We start from the raw sequence: 15,970 nt of genomic DNA, 5'->3' as shown, positions 1-15,970 counted from the left end.
CTACTAATGTACTACAATTTCCCCACAGTGGGACTAAGAAAGGAATATCTAATCTAATGGGCGCACATATTTTGGTTTAGAAAAAATATATAAATAAGATAATCAGAATCAGAAAAAATTATTATCTACACGAAGAATTTGACTTGGCGGCTGGTGCGTCAAGTCAAATTCTTCGTGTGTCCAACACACGTAGCTACTACATTTTTCTGATTCTGATTATCTTAATTTTTTTTTAAATGATAGATGAAATGAAAGATACATATACGACTGAGAAATCCCACTGTATATATGTATGTGATAATATCATGAATATATTGCACAGCCCTTAATGTACCAGATATTATAACCAGACTAACAGCAGATTACCTATAGCAGGAGACTTTCTTAAGTCAGACAGTTTCCTCCCCGATGTCTTGACATTCTGCAACAACAAAACACACACCATCAACAACGATGACGTCAGAGCAACAGAGGACGACTGCACAAGAGCAGCGGGCAACGTGAGTATGACGTGGCTGTCAATCACGTGGTTGCCGACCTTCATCGCCGGAGAGTCCAGAAAACTGTCCCCGCACGTCTCCCAGCTCCTGGCGCAGGACACGGATGAAAGTCTCCCCGCTCCTTTTAAACCGTCTCCGACGTCTTCCGGGAAGAAAGCACACTTCACATCCTTGTGGCATCTTCTACGCTACAAACATAAAATACAAAACAGATATAAAGTTGAACAGAAAAGGAGGTTTAAAAGGTTGAAGTCACGTCAATGAATACATAATTCGTCTCGAATATAAAGAACCGGTGTTACGGTTTAACAAGCGACCGCGTTAACAGAATGTCCGCCTGTTGTTGATCCACAGCTGTCGTAACCACGACAACAGGCGCCTTCGGCTGAAAGTCTGCAGTTAACACGGTCGCCTGTTGAACCGAAACACCGGTTGGCTTACTCTGATTATCATCATGATGGCGCTTCAGTTTAAGTCTAAAAATAACCGTTACATTTAAAAAGTGGCGCATCTATTGTAGTAATGAAGCCAATATAAAGATAAATCGGTGGAAACGCGTCACGATGTGAATAAAGTCGACAAAGCTAACTAGCATGTAGCTTACAATTTAGCTTAAACTAACTAGCCGGCGGGATTGTCTTACCTTTCTGGGAAACATGGCGACTAAATAAAACAAAGTTTAAGCCACGACTGAAGTCACAAGTGTGTCCACGAATCACGCAGATATGGCATTACCCGCGTCTTTCTGAAGGAGAGGTTTGCCGACGGTTGGTAACTCACGAGCAGAACACAGAGTTTAGTCGTGTTGCTCAATCTGAGAGGGGTGTGTTCCATTTAATCACCAGCGTGGCCCGGAGGCCGTCTGCGTCTGTCTGTGTCTGAGGAAAATACTGTATTTTTTTACTGCACTACATTGATCTGACAAATTAAATTACTTATTTACTTTGCTGATAAGATTATTAATACATTATATTATTAATGAGGTATTGTTGTGATTAGGTTACCCAGCAGTATATAAAGTAGTAGATATTAGCTCCACCCGTGCCAGCTGTCTAATGTGATGTATAGTTTTCACATTAATTCATCAATGACTAACACATGTATGTTTCTGCCAATTCTTTTATTCTTTTGACTTCTCATACTTTTGGGACCTTAAGTAAATTTACATTCAAGTACTAATGCAAAATATATGGAATATTTCACCAGAACTTTATATCTGGATACTTCTTCCACCAGAAAATAGTCTATAACTTAATGTAGTTCTTATAATTAAGGCCGGGGCGAGTTGCTGCTGTTACTGACACGACAACACTCCCATGGACTCGAAACGTAATTTTATTACAGCAAATTCATCCGAATCTCAACATCTTCCATATAGCAGGTTAAAACATAAAAAAAGTTCACTTAACATACTTTTTTTTCTTTTTATTAAATATGTAAAAAGCAGGTCAAGTTATTCACAAATAAAATGCAAACATGCAACACATTTTTTGGGGGAATGCATAATGAGTGGGACATGAAAAAAACAAAAACATTTACCATTCCTTAATTATTGACAGTACATGTTTACATTCTTTTTCATTTACACAATAATATATAACTAAAGCATTATGGTGCACTGCCCAGTTCAATATTAGTAAATGCAATATAAAGAAAGGGAATACGATGTACTAACTGGAATATAGCATGGCAATTACTCAGTGAACCGACTCTCCCTAAGACCTGTGGTTTAAAAAAATAACAAAAGAACATCTGAAATCTGAACAGACCACAAGTTTCAGCTGAGGTTTAAAACGTAAAATGCTGCATCGTAACAAATCTAGTCCACAATAACGTTTATGGCATACCAGGTTAAATTACCAAAACCGCCTTGTATGGTGTGAATAACGCGTCGTTGAGCACACTGATTATCTGAAATCGTGAAAATTTGTGAGGACGGTTGTCCAACAGTCGGAACTTGACATTATACTACATTTTATTCACAATTCATTGACTGTATTGTCCTCCTTCATGAGGACGCAATGCAGAATCTCGCACTATTTCTCAGGCTTAATAATAATAAATATGGTGAGGGGTTTATGGACAGATTGTCCTATACAGAGTCAGATGTCAGTGCAACATGTGAAAGGTGGTTAAATAAGAGCTACTACGAGCCCTTTCCGGGCTTTGCTTATTGCGTTCTTGTGATTATTATTGTCGATATGCAAAATAAAAAACAAAATGAAAAAAAGGAAAGAAGCTGGGAAGTTAACACTTTGCACTGACGGGTAACAGTTACCCGTCTAAACGTCAGCGTTTCATCACGTCTACTGTGGGAGTCCTTTAGAAACCTCTGTGATGGTCTGAGCTTGTTCCGCTGGTGGAGGTCGTCGCCACTAAGCTTCCACAGCAGTTCACCAAAAGTCACAAAAAACATCGACCAGTGAGCAGGAGGGATACAAAAAAGAAAAGAAACCTGTGACGGCGCTTCTGTTCAGGAGGTCGCTTCATGTGCTCAGTCTCGGAGAGAACGGAAAAAAATAAAAAACATGAGAGAAAAAAATGTCAATCCTTGAACAGTTCTCACATATTTAAAACGGAGGGTGTAACTGCGGTGAGGGATGAAGGCAGTCAGTATTCATCCTGCTCCTCCTGCTGCGGATGATTTGGCGCCTCCTGGTGGGCTTGCTTGTCCACTTCCTGTCCGTCTCCCTCAGCCAGCTCTGCTCCCTCCTAAAAACAAACAAAACAAACAAACAAAAACAGCTTAATACTAGTGCTACTGAATATGAGTATTCTCCATGTTGAGCTTTGATGACCCGACCCAGCTGTAATTTCTCACCGACGTTAATTTAAAAACCATAACTCAATCCCAATTTAAGATTAATTAATGAGGATAAATGTCCACGGTGATCTGTGAAGGGAGACTGTCTTCTGTTCACAGGTCCTTTTTTTATTCTTCTTTCCAGTTCAGCAGAAAAGCTTCGTGCCATCATTAATAACCTGCTGTCAGCGTCACATCCCAGACTCCCTCCTCTCATCGGGAGGAGAGATGCTACACAACCTCCATTTAATGCATAAATATACACACGGCGACGACGTACGACAGCCTTTGGGCCGTCCTGAACAAAAGGCGTATGTCGGAGAAGACTCGGCGTGCATTCCAATACCCATAATACAGAGCTATTTAATATGCAAGAGTATGATTTAGCATGTCCCAATGTCCCAATTCATAGGAGGAATGCCAAAAATACCAGGATGCACGACGGCATCTGGTTGCATTCTGCTGGCCAGCAAGCAAAAGCAAACCTCTGGGTGTTCTGACCCACAATCCTCTGGGCAGTGAAAGAGAGAGGGCAGCTCAGTGACAGCACATGGTATAGGAGGGCGACTGGGGGCGAGTTGGTCCGTCTTTCGATCAGGGGGTTGGTGGTTCAATCCCTAGTCGATGTGTCCTTGAGCAAGACACTTGACCTTGAAGTGCTCCCTGTAGCTGCGTCTACGGTGTATGATTATAAGCCGCTAATGTACAAGGTGCAATGTTATGATGTAGTCGTATGTTCCAATTGCATGCACACTGCATGCAGCACTTTGAACTGTGTAAGCTGCAGTATGCACTAAAAGTAGAAGAATAACTAAATTATATATATATATATGAGATATAGAACTGCATTTGAGTTCAAGGAACTGTGTGTTCGATTCTAACCAACTTAACCCCTCCCCGCATAAATATAATATTTAATCTCTGCCAATAAATTCTCCGCACTGCTCCTTCAAGGGTGTAGTAGTTTGTAATATGCATCTATTTATAACAAATGTGGAAATTCAGGTCTTTCATTAGCCTCGATCCAAAAACCGCTGCGTTGGTTCAGGCTCAGGTCGGGCAGGTTCATGGAGTGAGGCTTGTTTCCTTTTTTCTTTAAACCCAATCGCAGCTCTAGCTGCGAGGCAAACACATGTGATTACGCACAAAGATCGACTTCTGAGGAGCGGATCTCTTTCAAGCGCACAATAAGTTCCACATGATTTTACAACCAGGGGGAAATGGCAGTCACATGTTCGACTAGTGATCGCTGCTGCACCATCTTTCTCTCTGTCCGGAACATTAAACCGGCCTCTAACTGTCCGTGAATCCAGTCGGGGGTCTCTGACCTGCTCGTCTGAAGCGTAGAGGACCTCCATCAGCTGATCCACAAACAGGGCACTTTCTTCACCCTGATCCTGGCACAGCACCTCCACCTCGCGCAGCTTGCTGAAGTAGTAGTCCCTCTCCTTCTCCACGCCTTCCAGTGCCGACTTTAATGTGTTCATCTGCAAAACGGGACATTTGCAACGTTGTTTTTTAGCATTATTGACAAAGCATGTGTGGAAAAAACAAAATATGGCAACGGACATTATAGCTGCTTCTATCTGGAGTTATCGAACGCACAAGTCACGTGAAACTAGAGTCCTCCAGAGCAAGTTGCTTAACTGATTGTTATTGGATTGAAAATCAATCTTCTTCTAATCTTCACCCAGTTAAACTATTGATCCCTTGAGTCAATCCATTGCATTATCCTAGTCACGGTCGGGGGGGCGCTGACACAGGGTTCACCCGGACAGGTCGCGTGTCTGCCGGGCTCATTTAGAGACAGTGGATGTAAACAAGACTTTGACAATGATTCATAAAAGAGGAAAATAAAAGAATACATTTCCTGAGGCAGCAAATGCAGCCGTTATCTCAGAGGACAGGTCTGTACCATCAAGATATGTTTTAAGAGAAGCTGTCGTACGCCAAGCTGGTTGTTGTTGTGAAGAGGCTTGAAAAGCTGCAGTAGACTTTGGTCTAACCGGCTCCATTATTAATAATTATAATGATTGTACAGCTGCTTTCGTTTTTGAAGAGTAATATAAACAAATAGGTGTTCAGACATGTTGTCGAGTCTATGAGGTTGAGTTGCAGTTCTCTTCTCTTAAAGTGTGCCTGCCTCCAGCCTCTCAAAGCTTTTTTGTCCAGCATGACGCTAAACTAAATGTCTTTGTGTTTTTCACTATTTTCAGACAAAGTAATTGGGAAATTAATCCATAATCCAAATAATCCTCATCTGCAGACATTCAAGCATCAGCGCAGTTTACAAATTAACACAAATCAGTCAAGAAAATGAAGGAGTTTGTCGTCGGTTTCAGAATAATGGTCACATTTGACATCCGGTGGTCAGAACCGAGCGTTTCATAAACACACACCTGCTCGGTGAGATGCGTGACCTGCTCTTCCAGTTCCTTCTCTCCTTTGGCAGGAGTCAGCGCCGCCATCGGAGGGATCTTTTTGGCCGACGAAGGTCTGGACGTTGGCGTTGCGATCTTGGGAGTCGTCGAGCTCGACCGTGACGCACCTACGGCAGACAAAAGGGTTGTTTTAATCGGGGATGGACGACGGGGAACGTTACACTAACTCAGTTATTCTCCGTGGACCCGTGAAAATACTAGATGTCCGATACCTAGATGTTGGCGTCTCGTGTTTTTGCAGAGCCTTCTCTTTCCCTACCTGCCGTCGGGGAGCTGGCAGCATGGTGGGACTTCTTTGGCAGGTTGAAGATCTGCTCACCGGGGTCAGGCGGGGGAATGGCATCCTGACCCTGTCTGGCTGCCATGGGGTCGTACTCTTTACCGTCATAATTGGCATCAAAGAACTTCTTAAACCACTGGATGAAGTCGAGATTGTCCTGAAATCTGCCCTTAACCAGTTTCTCTACGGGGATAATCTGAATGGAGGGGGAAAAGAGAAATGCACAATATAAATGCATGCAGTTTACTCAAAACCATTGAAGAGCAGAAACCCTGAACAAGATTAAAAAGTATGGTTAAGCAACTCACCTTGTCCACATTCATCCGTTTGAAGGAAGCCTGCAGCAGTTTGAAATTGTGAATGTACTCGTGCTCCAACTTGGCTTGAAACTTCACCTTCTTAAGACTGATGCAGCCGGGGAAGAGCAGATCCATGAACTGGCAATACGCTGCTCCTGAAGACGGAACAAAATGTTCGTTGAGGACATTACATTACATGTCATGTAGCAGACGCTTTTATCCAAAGCGACTTACAATAAGTGCATCAACCAAGAGTACAAACTAAGAACAACAAGAATACAGGAAGTAACATTTCCTCAACATAGTCGAACTACAAAAGTACCATAAGTAAATGCTATTTAAGTGCCACTGAAGTGCAAAAGACATAATCCTTTGCTCGAAAATTAGAGAGACTAGAGCCCCGATATAGGACGGGATTTACACGACAGAAATCCACTGAAATATAAAAAGAATTTAAAAAAGAAAAACGCCCAGGGAAGCCAGATCATTGACCCAATTTCCTGAAAAAGAGAAGTATTAAAGATACTCAGTATTGTGGCTAATATTAACCGAAGCCCAGTTCAACCGTTATCCATTTGGAAAAAGACGGCACCAACTCAACCTGGTAGTGTGTCAGCCATCAGATACAACTCACATAAACCCAACCAGAGAGCATACACACACACACACACACACACACACAGGTGATCCACATCAAACAAGTAGCTTACACATGGGATTACTTGTTGAGAGCAGGAGAACAGGGCAAGCCACACGTTTATTTATAGACAACTCCCTCCATAGAGGCGAGCGTGTTTCCACAGGTTGCTATAACTGCCAGTTTACACAGAAGGCCCCCTCCCCCGCTCCACAGAGGAAAATGCAATCTCTAAAAGAAGAGTTCTCACCTGAGGAGAGCTGCTCCACTTTCGTGTAGTTGAGGCAGAGGATATCGTTAACCCAGGCAGTGATGTCATGCCTGCTCATAGTCTCCTGGGTTATTGAGGTAGAATATACGTTGACCGCCATCCCCCAACTGCAACAGAGACGACAACACTTTGAAAAACAAACACAGGACCAGAGAGAAGGCTTCATTTAGCCGAAAGCTCAGTTATTATCAAAATGGTTGCTGGTAAATTGTGCGACCGACCGCCTCCATGCAGCTCCGAGCGTACGCACAAAACGTACTTTAATGACACAATAATAAACGGAACGCCGAAGACGTCGGTGGGCGACGGTGAAAAATGTGTCGGCGAGTTAGTCGTGTTGCTGACGTCAGCTCTTTTTAAACACGTTCAGTACATTCAAATAGTTTCCTGGGGTGCAGAGTGATAATAAAACATTTGCAGCCGCACACATTTGCTACATGAACAACCTTTGAATTTGCGCCTGGGATCCAGATCTGACCGAGGGCCACGAGGAGACTCCGGCTCATATACAAAGAAAGCAGGTGCAACAAAAGGATCTCACACTTTGATCCTTAAAGCTACAGATTAGGCCATCGGACAGCACGCAGCACGATGGGTAGATGCATTGAATGTTTTCACTCTGTGACAAACACCTGAGGGGTTCCCCACACATCAGGTATACCCGACCAGCCATATTAAAGACCCCGAGCTGCATGTTGACCCATTTTTAATCACAAATTAAGCAATCTATTTGATCCCGTGCAGAATATTAAACTATTAATCAGTTGAAAAAAACATCTTGTTTGCAGTTCACCAAAAATCATGCACGCGTCTTCATTTCTTGTGGAAATCAGTCCTTTAAAGCGAATTTGGGAACTGAATTGACATGGTCAACATTTGCAGATATGTCATATTTATCCTGAACATTAATCGAGGGTCCAGTCATCTTTAATTCCTTTAACAGAATTGCTGCACAACCATTTCCTCTGAACTAATTTAAAGGGAACAGCTGCATTAAAAAGCCCACCCTCTCTTTAGTGCTTCCACGGCTGCGACTGATATGGTGTTAACACGAATCATGCTACACCACCACCACCACCACCGGGTTTTTATTCCATGCAGGGTAGAAATGATAACCCCCCCCCCTGCGTAATGAATGTCGCCATCGCAGCGATTCCTCGGGGGTCGGAGCGATTCTCCGGGAAGGAAACGCTCGATGTCATGTCAACAAAGCGGATGTCTGCGCTGCTAGCATGCTTTGTTAGCCGGGCGGGGATAGCCAGCCGACCCCGGGGCTGGGCTGATGCCTGGACTCGCACCGGGGGGGGGGGGGGGCTCGTGGATCAGGCTTGTGCAGCAGGTTTCCGCACATTAAAACACAACCTTAAAACACACACATGCGTGTGTATCGTGTGATACGTGGGGGTTTGGTAGGGGGCTGCGAAGTGTGACGTCACGACGGGGATCCACGAGCAGCAGCGCGGGCGGCCGTCTGTCGGTCTGTCTGTCTGTGTATTCCTGTCATTTAACAAGCGATCCGCTCCTCCAAATACACGTGCCAGTGCAATTGCGCACCCCCCCCCCCCCCAAAAACACATGACAACATTAGTCCGGGGCCCGCTGTATTTTTGGGCCGCTGCACACACACACCCCACACACACGTACGTACACGCGCGCCCCAACAGAAGGCGGGTTTAAGGTAATTAAAAAAAAGAAGACGATGGGATTTACGCCAGAGAGCTAACATGACAGGAGCCCGGAGAAGAGGCGCGGGGGAGGAGGAGGAGGAGGAGGAGCGGGTGGTGCAAAGCGGAGGAACCGAACACGCGACGAGGACGAGGCCGGAATGCAGGTTTCTGTCTGCAGCAGTGTCCCGTTTTTATCAAATAAAAAAATGTATAGAAACGCTTCCGACATGACACCAGTACACAGATTTACCTGTAGGCGCGCTCTCCCCGCACTGTGTTTTTCCTGTACGGAATGATGTTGGTTCCGTTGTCCGGGACGATGTCGTTGTTATTCTCTCCATTTGGGGAAAGGGCTTGGGTGGGACCGTTCATTTGGGTGTCTAGAAATGTTGAACAGATAGTCTGTTCTCTCTTTGCCCAGGAAAGGGGAAAAAGAAAAGAAAAACACCCAACAGGAACGATTGCAAAAGCTGAGAGCGAGAGAAAGAGAGAGAGGAGAGAGAGGAGAGAGAGAGAGCCGCGCCTCCGGGTCTCTTTCCTTCGGTCTGCTTATTCTTCACAAATCTCTGCCCTAATGACGTCGCTGCGCCCTGTACCACGTGACCGATGGGGCTGGCTGCCCGGGCTCCGTACGGTGGGCTATTTCAGTCCACCCCGATTGCATTGATCACCCGCGTGCTTTAAAACAAAAGCGACGCGACACAATCACCGGTTTAGATTAATGCGCGTGGTTTTTGAGACGCAGATATACTTCGTCACGTGATCAGAGGTGACGCGCAATCAACTGGGAGAGAGAGAGAGAGCGTGATGAAGTGTGATTGGAAAGGAAGACAAATATTTATTTTTTTAAATGCAGCCAACCTAGTTTCACCATTGTTCTAAGAGCCACCGACAGATGTGGGTGAAAAGAATAATCTCATGAATACAAGTGGTGCTGATGAAATTATGACGTCACACATGAGGACGTGCAGTGGACTGTCTTCGTTACCATGTTAGTCAAAACATTCAAATACAAAGACACCGCTCAGAATGTAACATGCAACACTTCTGATTATCTATTCATTGTAATTTACAGCACAAATCCACCAGTTCGAGCTATTTACATGTGAATAATATGTTATAAAAATACATATTTTTTTATTTGTATGATTTAACTGGATTCTGGAGTGCTGGTCGGACAAAAAAAGAGAGCTCGTGAGTGGTATTTTTCACCTTTTTCCTGACATGACAGACCAAACGATTAATTAAGAAAATAAGAAGAGGATTGATAATGAAAATAATCCTTATTAATCTATATCATTTTACTATAAAATGTCGTTAAATAGTGAAAAATGCTCATCGCCATGTCCCGAAGCCCAAAGCGATGAATAATGAAAACATTTCCAAATTTGTGGCACGTGCATTATTACTATCGTCGACTAATAATGTACCTCCAACGTGTTCAAACGCCCAGCGGGGGTGTAACAATATGCTTGATCTTTCATACAAAAGACCTCGACTCGACACACGGCGTTGTCACGCGGCCCTGTGCGGTCGCTCGGCTGTCTCCCGTCTTTGTCGCCACATCTGTCGTTGTCACGTCGTAACTAAAGTACTAAACCCTGCTTTTGTTGTGTTGTTTGTGCTGCTCTAATAAGTCTCTTAGGTCCCTCCAGTTGATCCAGAATGCTGCAGCTCGTGTTCTCACTAAAACTAAGAAAAGAGATCACATCACTCCTGCACTAGCTGCTCTGCACTGGCTCCCAGTAAAATCAAGAATCACTTTTAAAATTCTTCTCTTAACGTACAAAGCCTTGATTGGTGATGCTCCATCATATCTTAAGGAGGTTGTAGTACCATATTGCCCCACTAGAGAGCTACGCTCACTAAATGCGGGACTACTTGTAGTTCCTAGAGTCTTAAAAAGTAGAATGGGAGCCAGAGCCTTTAGTTATCAAGCTCCTCTTCTATGGAACCAGCTTCCAATTTCAGTCCGGGAGGCAGACACAGTCACCTCATTTAAGATTAGACTTAAGACTTTCCTCTTTGACAGAGCTTATAGTTAGGGCTGAATCAGGTTCACCTGGTCCAGCCCCTTGATATGCTGCTATAGGCTTATAGCTGCCGGGGGACGTTTTAGGATGCACTGAGTACCTATCTCCTCTTTTTTCTCTCCTTAAGGATGAATTTTCATCTCTCAATCACACGTTACTAACTCTGCTTTCTCCCCGGAGTCCTTTTGACTTCACGTCTCATGGGGTCATCGGACCCTATGAGACGACATAGATCTATCTGCCTGATGGATCATTGAGGTCTGGGTCGTGGAATTCCTGCTCATGACTACGCCACTGTCCTGTTGAGACTCCGCCCACTGTTGAGACTCCGCCTCCTCCTCCCCACCGCCATCTGCCTGATGGATCGTGGAGGTCTCCATCGTGGAATATGCCTACTATGAACTATTCATACACTCTGTCATATTCATTGAATGTATTTTAACTCTAAATCTGTCCTTCTGTACACATGACATCTATTGCATCTGTCCATTCTGGAGAGGGATCCTCCTCTGTTGCTCTCCTCCAGGTTTCTTCCCTTTTTTTCCCCCTGAAGGGTTATTTGGGAGTTTTTCCTGGTCCGATGTGAGGTTTTGGGGCAGGGATGTCTATGTGTACAGATTGTAAAGCACTCAGAGACAAATTTGTAATTTGTGAAATTGGGCTATACAAATAAACTGAATTGAATTGAATTGAATTGTCGTGATGCTGCTGAGCAACCGCTCAGAGTGGCGCCTAATTCAAGTCGCGCGCTACAAAAGGCGAATTATCATTTACCACGACTTACTCCGGCGCATTTAAAATGAAATCGGTGCACTCGTAATATGCATAATATTACAAAATTAAGTGGGGAGAAGCTTCTGAATGTGGACCAGCTGGTTACCAGACGAGATGTGAAACCGGTGCAGCCAGGATGTTTTCCACCGTGGAAAGAAGCTGAACAGGTCCAGACAATCACACGGTCGTTCCGATGCTGTTAAAAGTTGATTTTTGGTCACCTACCAATACAATCTGTCACATTTAAGGCTAGATTTAAGGATAAGGCTCGCAGAATCAGTAACTTCTTTTAAATCACTTCTTAAAACCCATTTTTATAGAACAGCTTTTAAGTGATCTAGTCTTTTTATGCAGAACTTTGGTTCCCCTAATTTAGTTGTCTGTTTTTAATTTTATATGGTTTTTAATTTATTTATTTTCCTTTTTATTTTAATATATACTTTTAAATGTAATATTGGTTTCTTGCTATTCCACTTGTTTTGCTTTGACTCTCTGTGGAGCACTTTGTAAACATTGTTTTTAAAGGTGCTATATAAATAAAGTTATTATTATTACCTTCGCATTGAAAATGTGGAAGGTTATGTTTGGATCGCCGTGTATTTATTTATTTATTTATTTATATGCGTGTTCCTTGCATAACACAAAAAGTTTAAAACCGAATCGCATGAAATTTGGTGGGATGATTGGTTATTATCCGGGGACCATTTGATTAGATTTTGGGATCAATCGGGTCAAAGGTCAAGGTCATGAAAAGGTCAAAATCTTCTTTTTACCATAGCGCGGCCAATTTTTATCCAATTGGCATGAAACTAATGCCAACATGTTCATAGTTCAATGCCCAATCTTGTGATATGCGAAGGTATGCGCTCTACCGAGTGCCCATTCTAGTTATTATTATTTTTATATAACAATGTAAAACACGGACGGTGAAATGCCGGTATAGACTTTGAGATCGATACAAACGATCCGTCTTGCACAACCACGAGGCCAAAGGCAAACTCAAATTTTTTGGCCAGTCATCCTCGAACGCTTTACCAAGAATATGTGTAAACACGCCTGGAACTCATCAACACAAGGTTAAGATTGCAGACGATCGCAGCGCCGGCAGCTAAATTTTCTGTCAAAATGGTGAATCGTACATTTAAAACTATCCAGCGATTGAAAAAAAGTCTGCACTCACAACATCGGGTCTCAAAACGGTTCCTCTGGTGCCACTGTCAGGCCGGCTGAGGTCACTTTTAAAACCTACAAACCTATGAACTCTTGATCTCAGATAAGTCTCACAAAATAAGACCGAGATCCACGTCGATCCGTCTGATTTGACCCGTTCAACTCATTTTCCACGTCGCCTCCTCGGCCCGTTATTCAATCCTCTTACTCTTTGTACGGCTTTATGAAGTTGCCTTTTTTCTACAGCTTTGCTTCGACACATATTTAAAATTCCAACCGCGTTTTTCCCTGTGAAATTACGGCCATAATTCACTTCATTGCTCTCAGTCGTTCAGCTCAAAGTCATCACGGCGGCGCTTTTTAATTGTTGTGGTCAAATTGACCCCACGGGTAAAATATATTCGTACACTTGAAGGTAACAGGAGGGTTAACTACGACAACAGAGATAAACTGGAATGGTCACTCTGTAGAGCGCATACCTTCGCATATCACAGGATTGGGCATTGAATTATGAACATGTTGGCATTAGTTGCATGCCAACTGGATAGAAATTGACCGCGCTATGGCAAAAAGAAGATTTTGACCTTTTGATGACCTTGACCTTTGACCTGATCGATCCTAAAATCTAATCAAATGGTCCCCGGATAATAACCAATCATCCCACCAAATTTCATGCGATTCAAGAAGATTTTGACCTTTTCATGACATTGACCTAGACCTTTGACCCGATCGATCCCAAAATCTAATCAAATGGTCCCCGGATAATAACCAATCAACCCACCAAATTTCATGCGATTCGGTTTAATACTTTTTGAGTTATGCGAGTAACACACATACAAATAAATAAATAAATACACGGCGATCAAAACATAACCTTCCGCATTTTTTATGCGAAGGTAACAAAAGACTCATCTGTCATAAAGTACCTGTCCGTTTAGTCTCCCGGCCAAAAATCATTCCAGTTGTCATTTCAGGATCTGGTGAGACGACGAATACGATTCAAGTACAGCTTGGGTTACAGAGTCGTGACTTTAAAGTCCTATTTGAGAATATATAATGACTTAAAACACTACGAGGAACGAGTTTATAAGTTGCAGCGAGTTCCTTGCATGTGTAATGTACTTAGCAATGAACAGTTCTGTTTGTCTGAACATGGCCTCACATTTTTACCTTCGCATTGAAAATGTGGAAGGTTATGTTTTGATCGCCGTGTATTTATTTATTTATTTGTATGCGTGTTACTCGCATAACTCAAAAAGTATTAAACCGAATCGCATTAAATTTGGTGGGATGATTGGTTATTATCCGGGGACCATTTGATTAGATTTTGGGATCGATCGGGTCAAAGGTCAAGGTCATGAAAAGGTCAAACTCTTCTTTTTACCATAGCGCGGTCAATTTCTATCCAATTGGCATGCAACTAATGCCAAAATGTTCATAATTCAATGCCCAATCTTGTGATATGCGAAGGTATGCGCTCTACCGAGTGCCCGTTCTAGTTTAAGAATGCTGAACTGAATCTTCGGCTCTCGATAATCTGCAGTAAGCCTTCTCGTCAGGGTGGGGAGCGAATAAAATGAATCGGCCGCATAATGCAGGGTCCAGTGAGGCAATACGGGGAAACTGTGACCTCGTAGGGACGCCACACATGTCCAATTTGTCGGAGATGATTGGGTAAAGAGGTTTATGTGGCAATGACAGAATCAGGAAAAACTGGAAACACATGTGAGAAAGATAATCTAGTCTATGTTCACGTTGCTTGCTTTACAGTCTCTGTGACAAGCTATATGTTCAATAAAAGCTATATGTTCAATTAATAATTGGGCCCATGTGCATCAACTCATTCCACTGGAGGCCAAACAGAGCTTAACTTGCTCTCTAAAGTAATATCTCACCAAGCTTTCTCTTAGCATTGGGTGATCCAGAGTGTGTGTGTTTGGGTGTGTGTGAGGGATGGTGGCTCCACCCAAAAGGAGCCAGCTCTCAGCATTCAATTAAACAGAAAGGAGGTCATTGTTATCCTGACTTGCGGGTTGAACAGGTTAATGTCTGCTTGTTGTCTAAAAGCACAATTAAGGGTGCGGAATATTCTTAACAAAGACATAATGGATTTTTGTTTACATGAATGTTTGAACTTTATGCCTAACCAGAAAAAAAGAGGACAAGGAGGGTCAGAAAAGGAGGGACCACTGATCTCTCCCATCTTTGTGTCATTGGCTTATTTTAAGCCATTCAATTAATTGTGTAAAGAAAAGTTTGCTTTTGCCAATGGAAAAAAGGGCAATTTTGCAGACAGCTAAAAAGACCAAGGAGGTCCATGGTCTCCACCGCCACACTTCTCCTCCTCCTCCTCCTCGTCGTCTGTCCCCTGTTCAATGCAAGTATGAGGAACACATGGGACATGCTACTTTCTAAAAAGGCTAATTTCTGGAAATTTCAAAAAGTAGCTAGTTAGCTGCACTGACTCCGGTGAACGAAGCAGACAGTTACATGAGAAGCGATGATGAATGAAAAGCGGGCGACGACACAAACAATGGCAGAACCGAACAAAAACCCAGTGTTTTACAGAGCCAGGCGGTAGCTGACGGTTCATCTTGTTCAGGGTAGAGTTACGTAAATTCAGCTAATTCCGTTTCGTCGGCGTAGTGACAGCCGAAATATGCCCTGACCCGGGGTAACGTTAACGTCAGCGTACCAACCGGCGACGCACACGCGCGTATACGCGCCGGTTCGGGCAGTTGCCCACCATTAACGGACTCAAATGAAAACACAGACCACTTGGATTTGTTCGGCAAAAGCAAACGAGACTCACCAGTGAAGTCCGTTCCGCAGGTTACAAGGTGTTTAAAAAAAGATCATTTTTTCCGGCTGAGTCACCACACCCTCAAACGCCCCTTCGCACAAGACGCGGAGCTGAAAGCGAGGCACTTGATTGGACAGCGCGCCACCGGTCTCGCAGCTGATTGGTCCGCCGGAGACATCTGTAGTCGGTTAGACCAATCACGTGTTGATGCGTTGATCATTCGGAACGTCCAACAGCTTTCCGTCGCTCTGTGGCACATCACTTTTACCACAGAAATGCACATTTTAATTAG

General features: G+C 43.5%; 2 protein-coding genes across 7 annotated transcripts in view; both read right to left on the bottom strand.

Moving 5' to 3' along the window:
• Positions 1-1,313, bottom strand: part of spidr (scaffold protein involved in DNA repair) — a 30,408-nt gene extending 29,095 nt beyond the window's left edge. For 3 of the 4 annotated variants that reach the window (XM_056420379.1, XM_056420380.1, XM_056420381.1), the window contains exons 1-3: positions 1,144-1,313; positions 539-688; positions 367-421 (exon numbers count right to left, since the gene is read on the bottom strand). In XM_056420379.1, coding sequence (XP_056276354.1) covers positions 367-421; positions 539-688; positions 1,144-1,158 — 220 coding nt within the window. In that variant the 5' untranslated portion in view covers positions 1,159-1,313. Of the gene's footprint in view, positions 1-366; positions 422-538; positions 689-1,143 lie in introns of those variants that run through there. The other variant, XM_056420382.1, reaches the window with a different exon arrangement.
• A 504-nt stretch (positions 1,314-1,817) lies between these two features.
• Positions 1,818-15,740, bottom strand: mapre2 (microtubule-associated protein, RP/EB family, member 2). Of its 3 annotated transcripts, none has more exons than XM_056420361.1 (7): positions 15,688-15,740; positions 7,211-7,338; positions 6,333-6,478; positions 6,004-6,220; positions 5,703-5,851; positions 4,632-4,790; positions 1,818-3,212 (listed from the first exon to the last, which is right to left on the bottom strand). In XM_056420361.1, exons 2-7 carry the CDS (start codon positions 7,329-7,331, stop codon positions 3,111-3,113), a joined length of 894 nt encoding a protein of 297 aa, XP_056276336.1. In that variant the 5' UTR covers positions 7,332-7,338; positions 15,688-15,740; the 3' UTR covers positions 1,818-3,110. The 3 variants fall into 3 exon arrangements, with proteins under 3 accessions (XP_056276336.1, XP_056276335.1, XP_056276337.1); XM_056420360.1 differs by lacking the exon at positions 15,688-15,740 and adding an exon at positions 9,149-10,824; XM_056420362.1 differs by lacking the exon at positions 15,688-15,740 and adding an exon at positions 7,678-8,787.
• Positions 15,741-15,970: the final 230 nt, after the last annotated feature.

This window comes from Pseudoliparis swirei, chromosome 8 (genome assembly GCF_029220125.1).
Source record: "Pseudoliparis swirei isolate HS2019 ecotype Mariana Trench chromosome 8, NWPU_hadal_v1, whole genome shotgun sequence".
Taxonomy (NCBI): domain Eukaryota; kingdom Metazoa; phylum Chordata; class Actinopteri; order Perciformes; family Liparidae; genus Pseudoliparis; species Pseudoliparis swirei.
This window is presented reverse-complemented; position numbering and strand designations above follow the sequence as displayed.

Bases quoted from the DNA above. Each gene is read 5' to 3' on its own strand.
- mapre2 (XM_056420360.1), bottom strand. From the start codon at position 9,270: ATGAACGGTCCCACCCAAGCCCTTTCCCCAAATGGAGAGAATAACAAC. The intron at 7,339-9,148 runs GTAAATCTGTGT...TCTCTGTTGCAG, and splicing joins CGGGGAGAGCGCGCCTACAG to TTGGGGGATGGCGGTCAACG. The intron at 6,221-6,332 runs GTGAGTTGCTTA...CCCTCCATTCAG, and splicing joins AACGGATGAATGTGGACAAG to ATTATCCCCGTAGAGAAACT.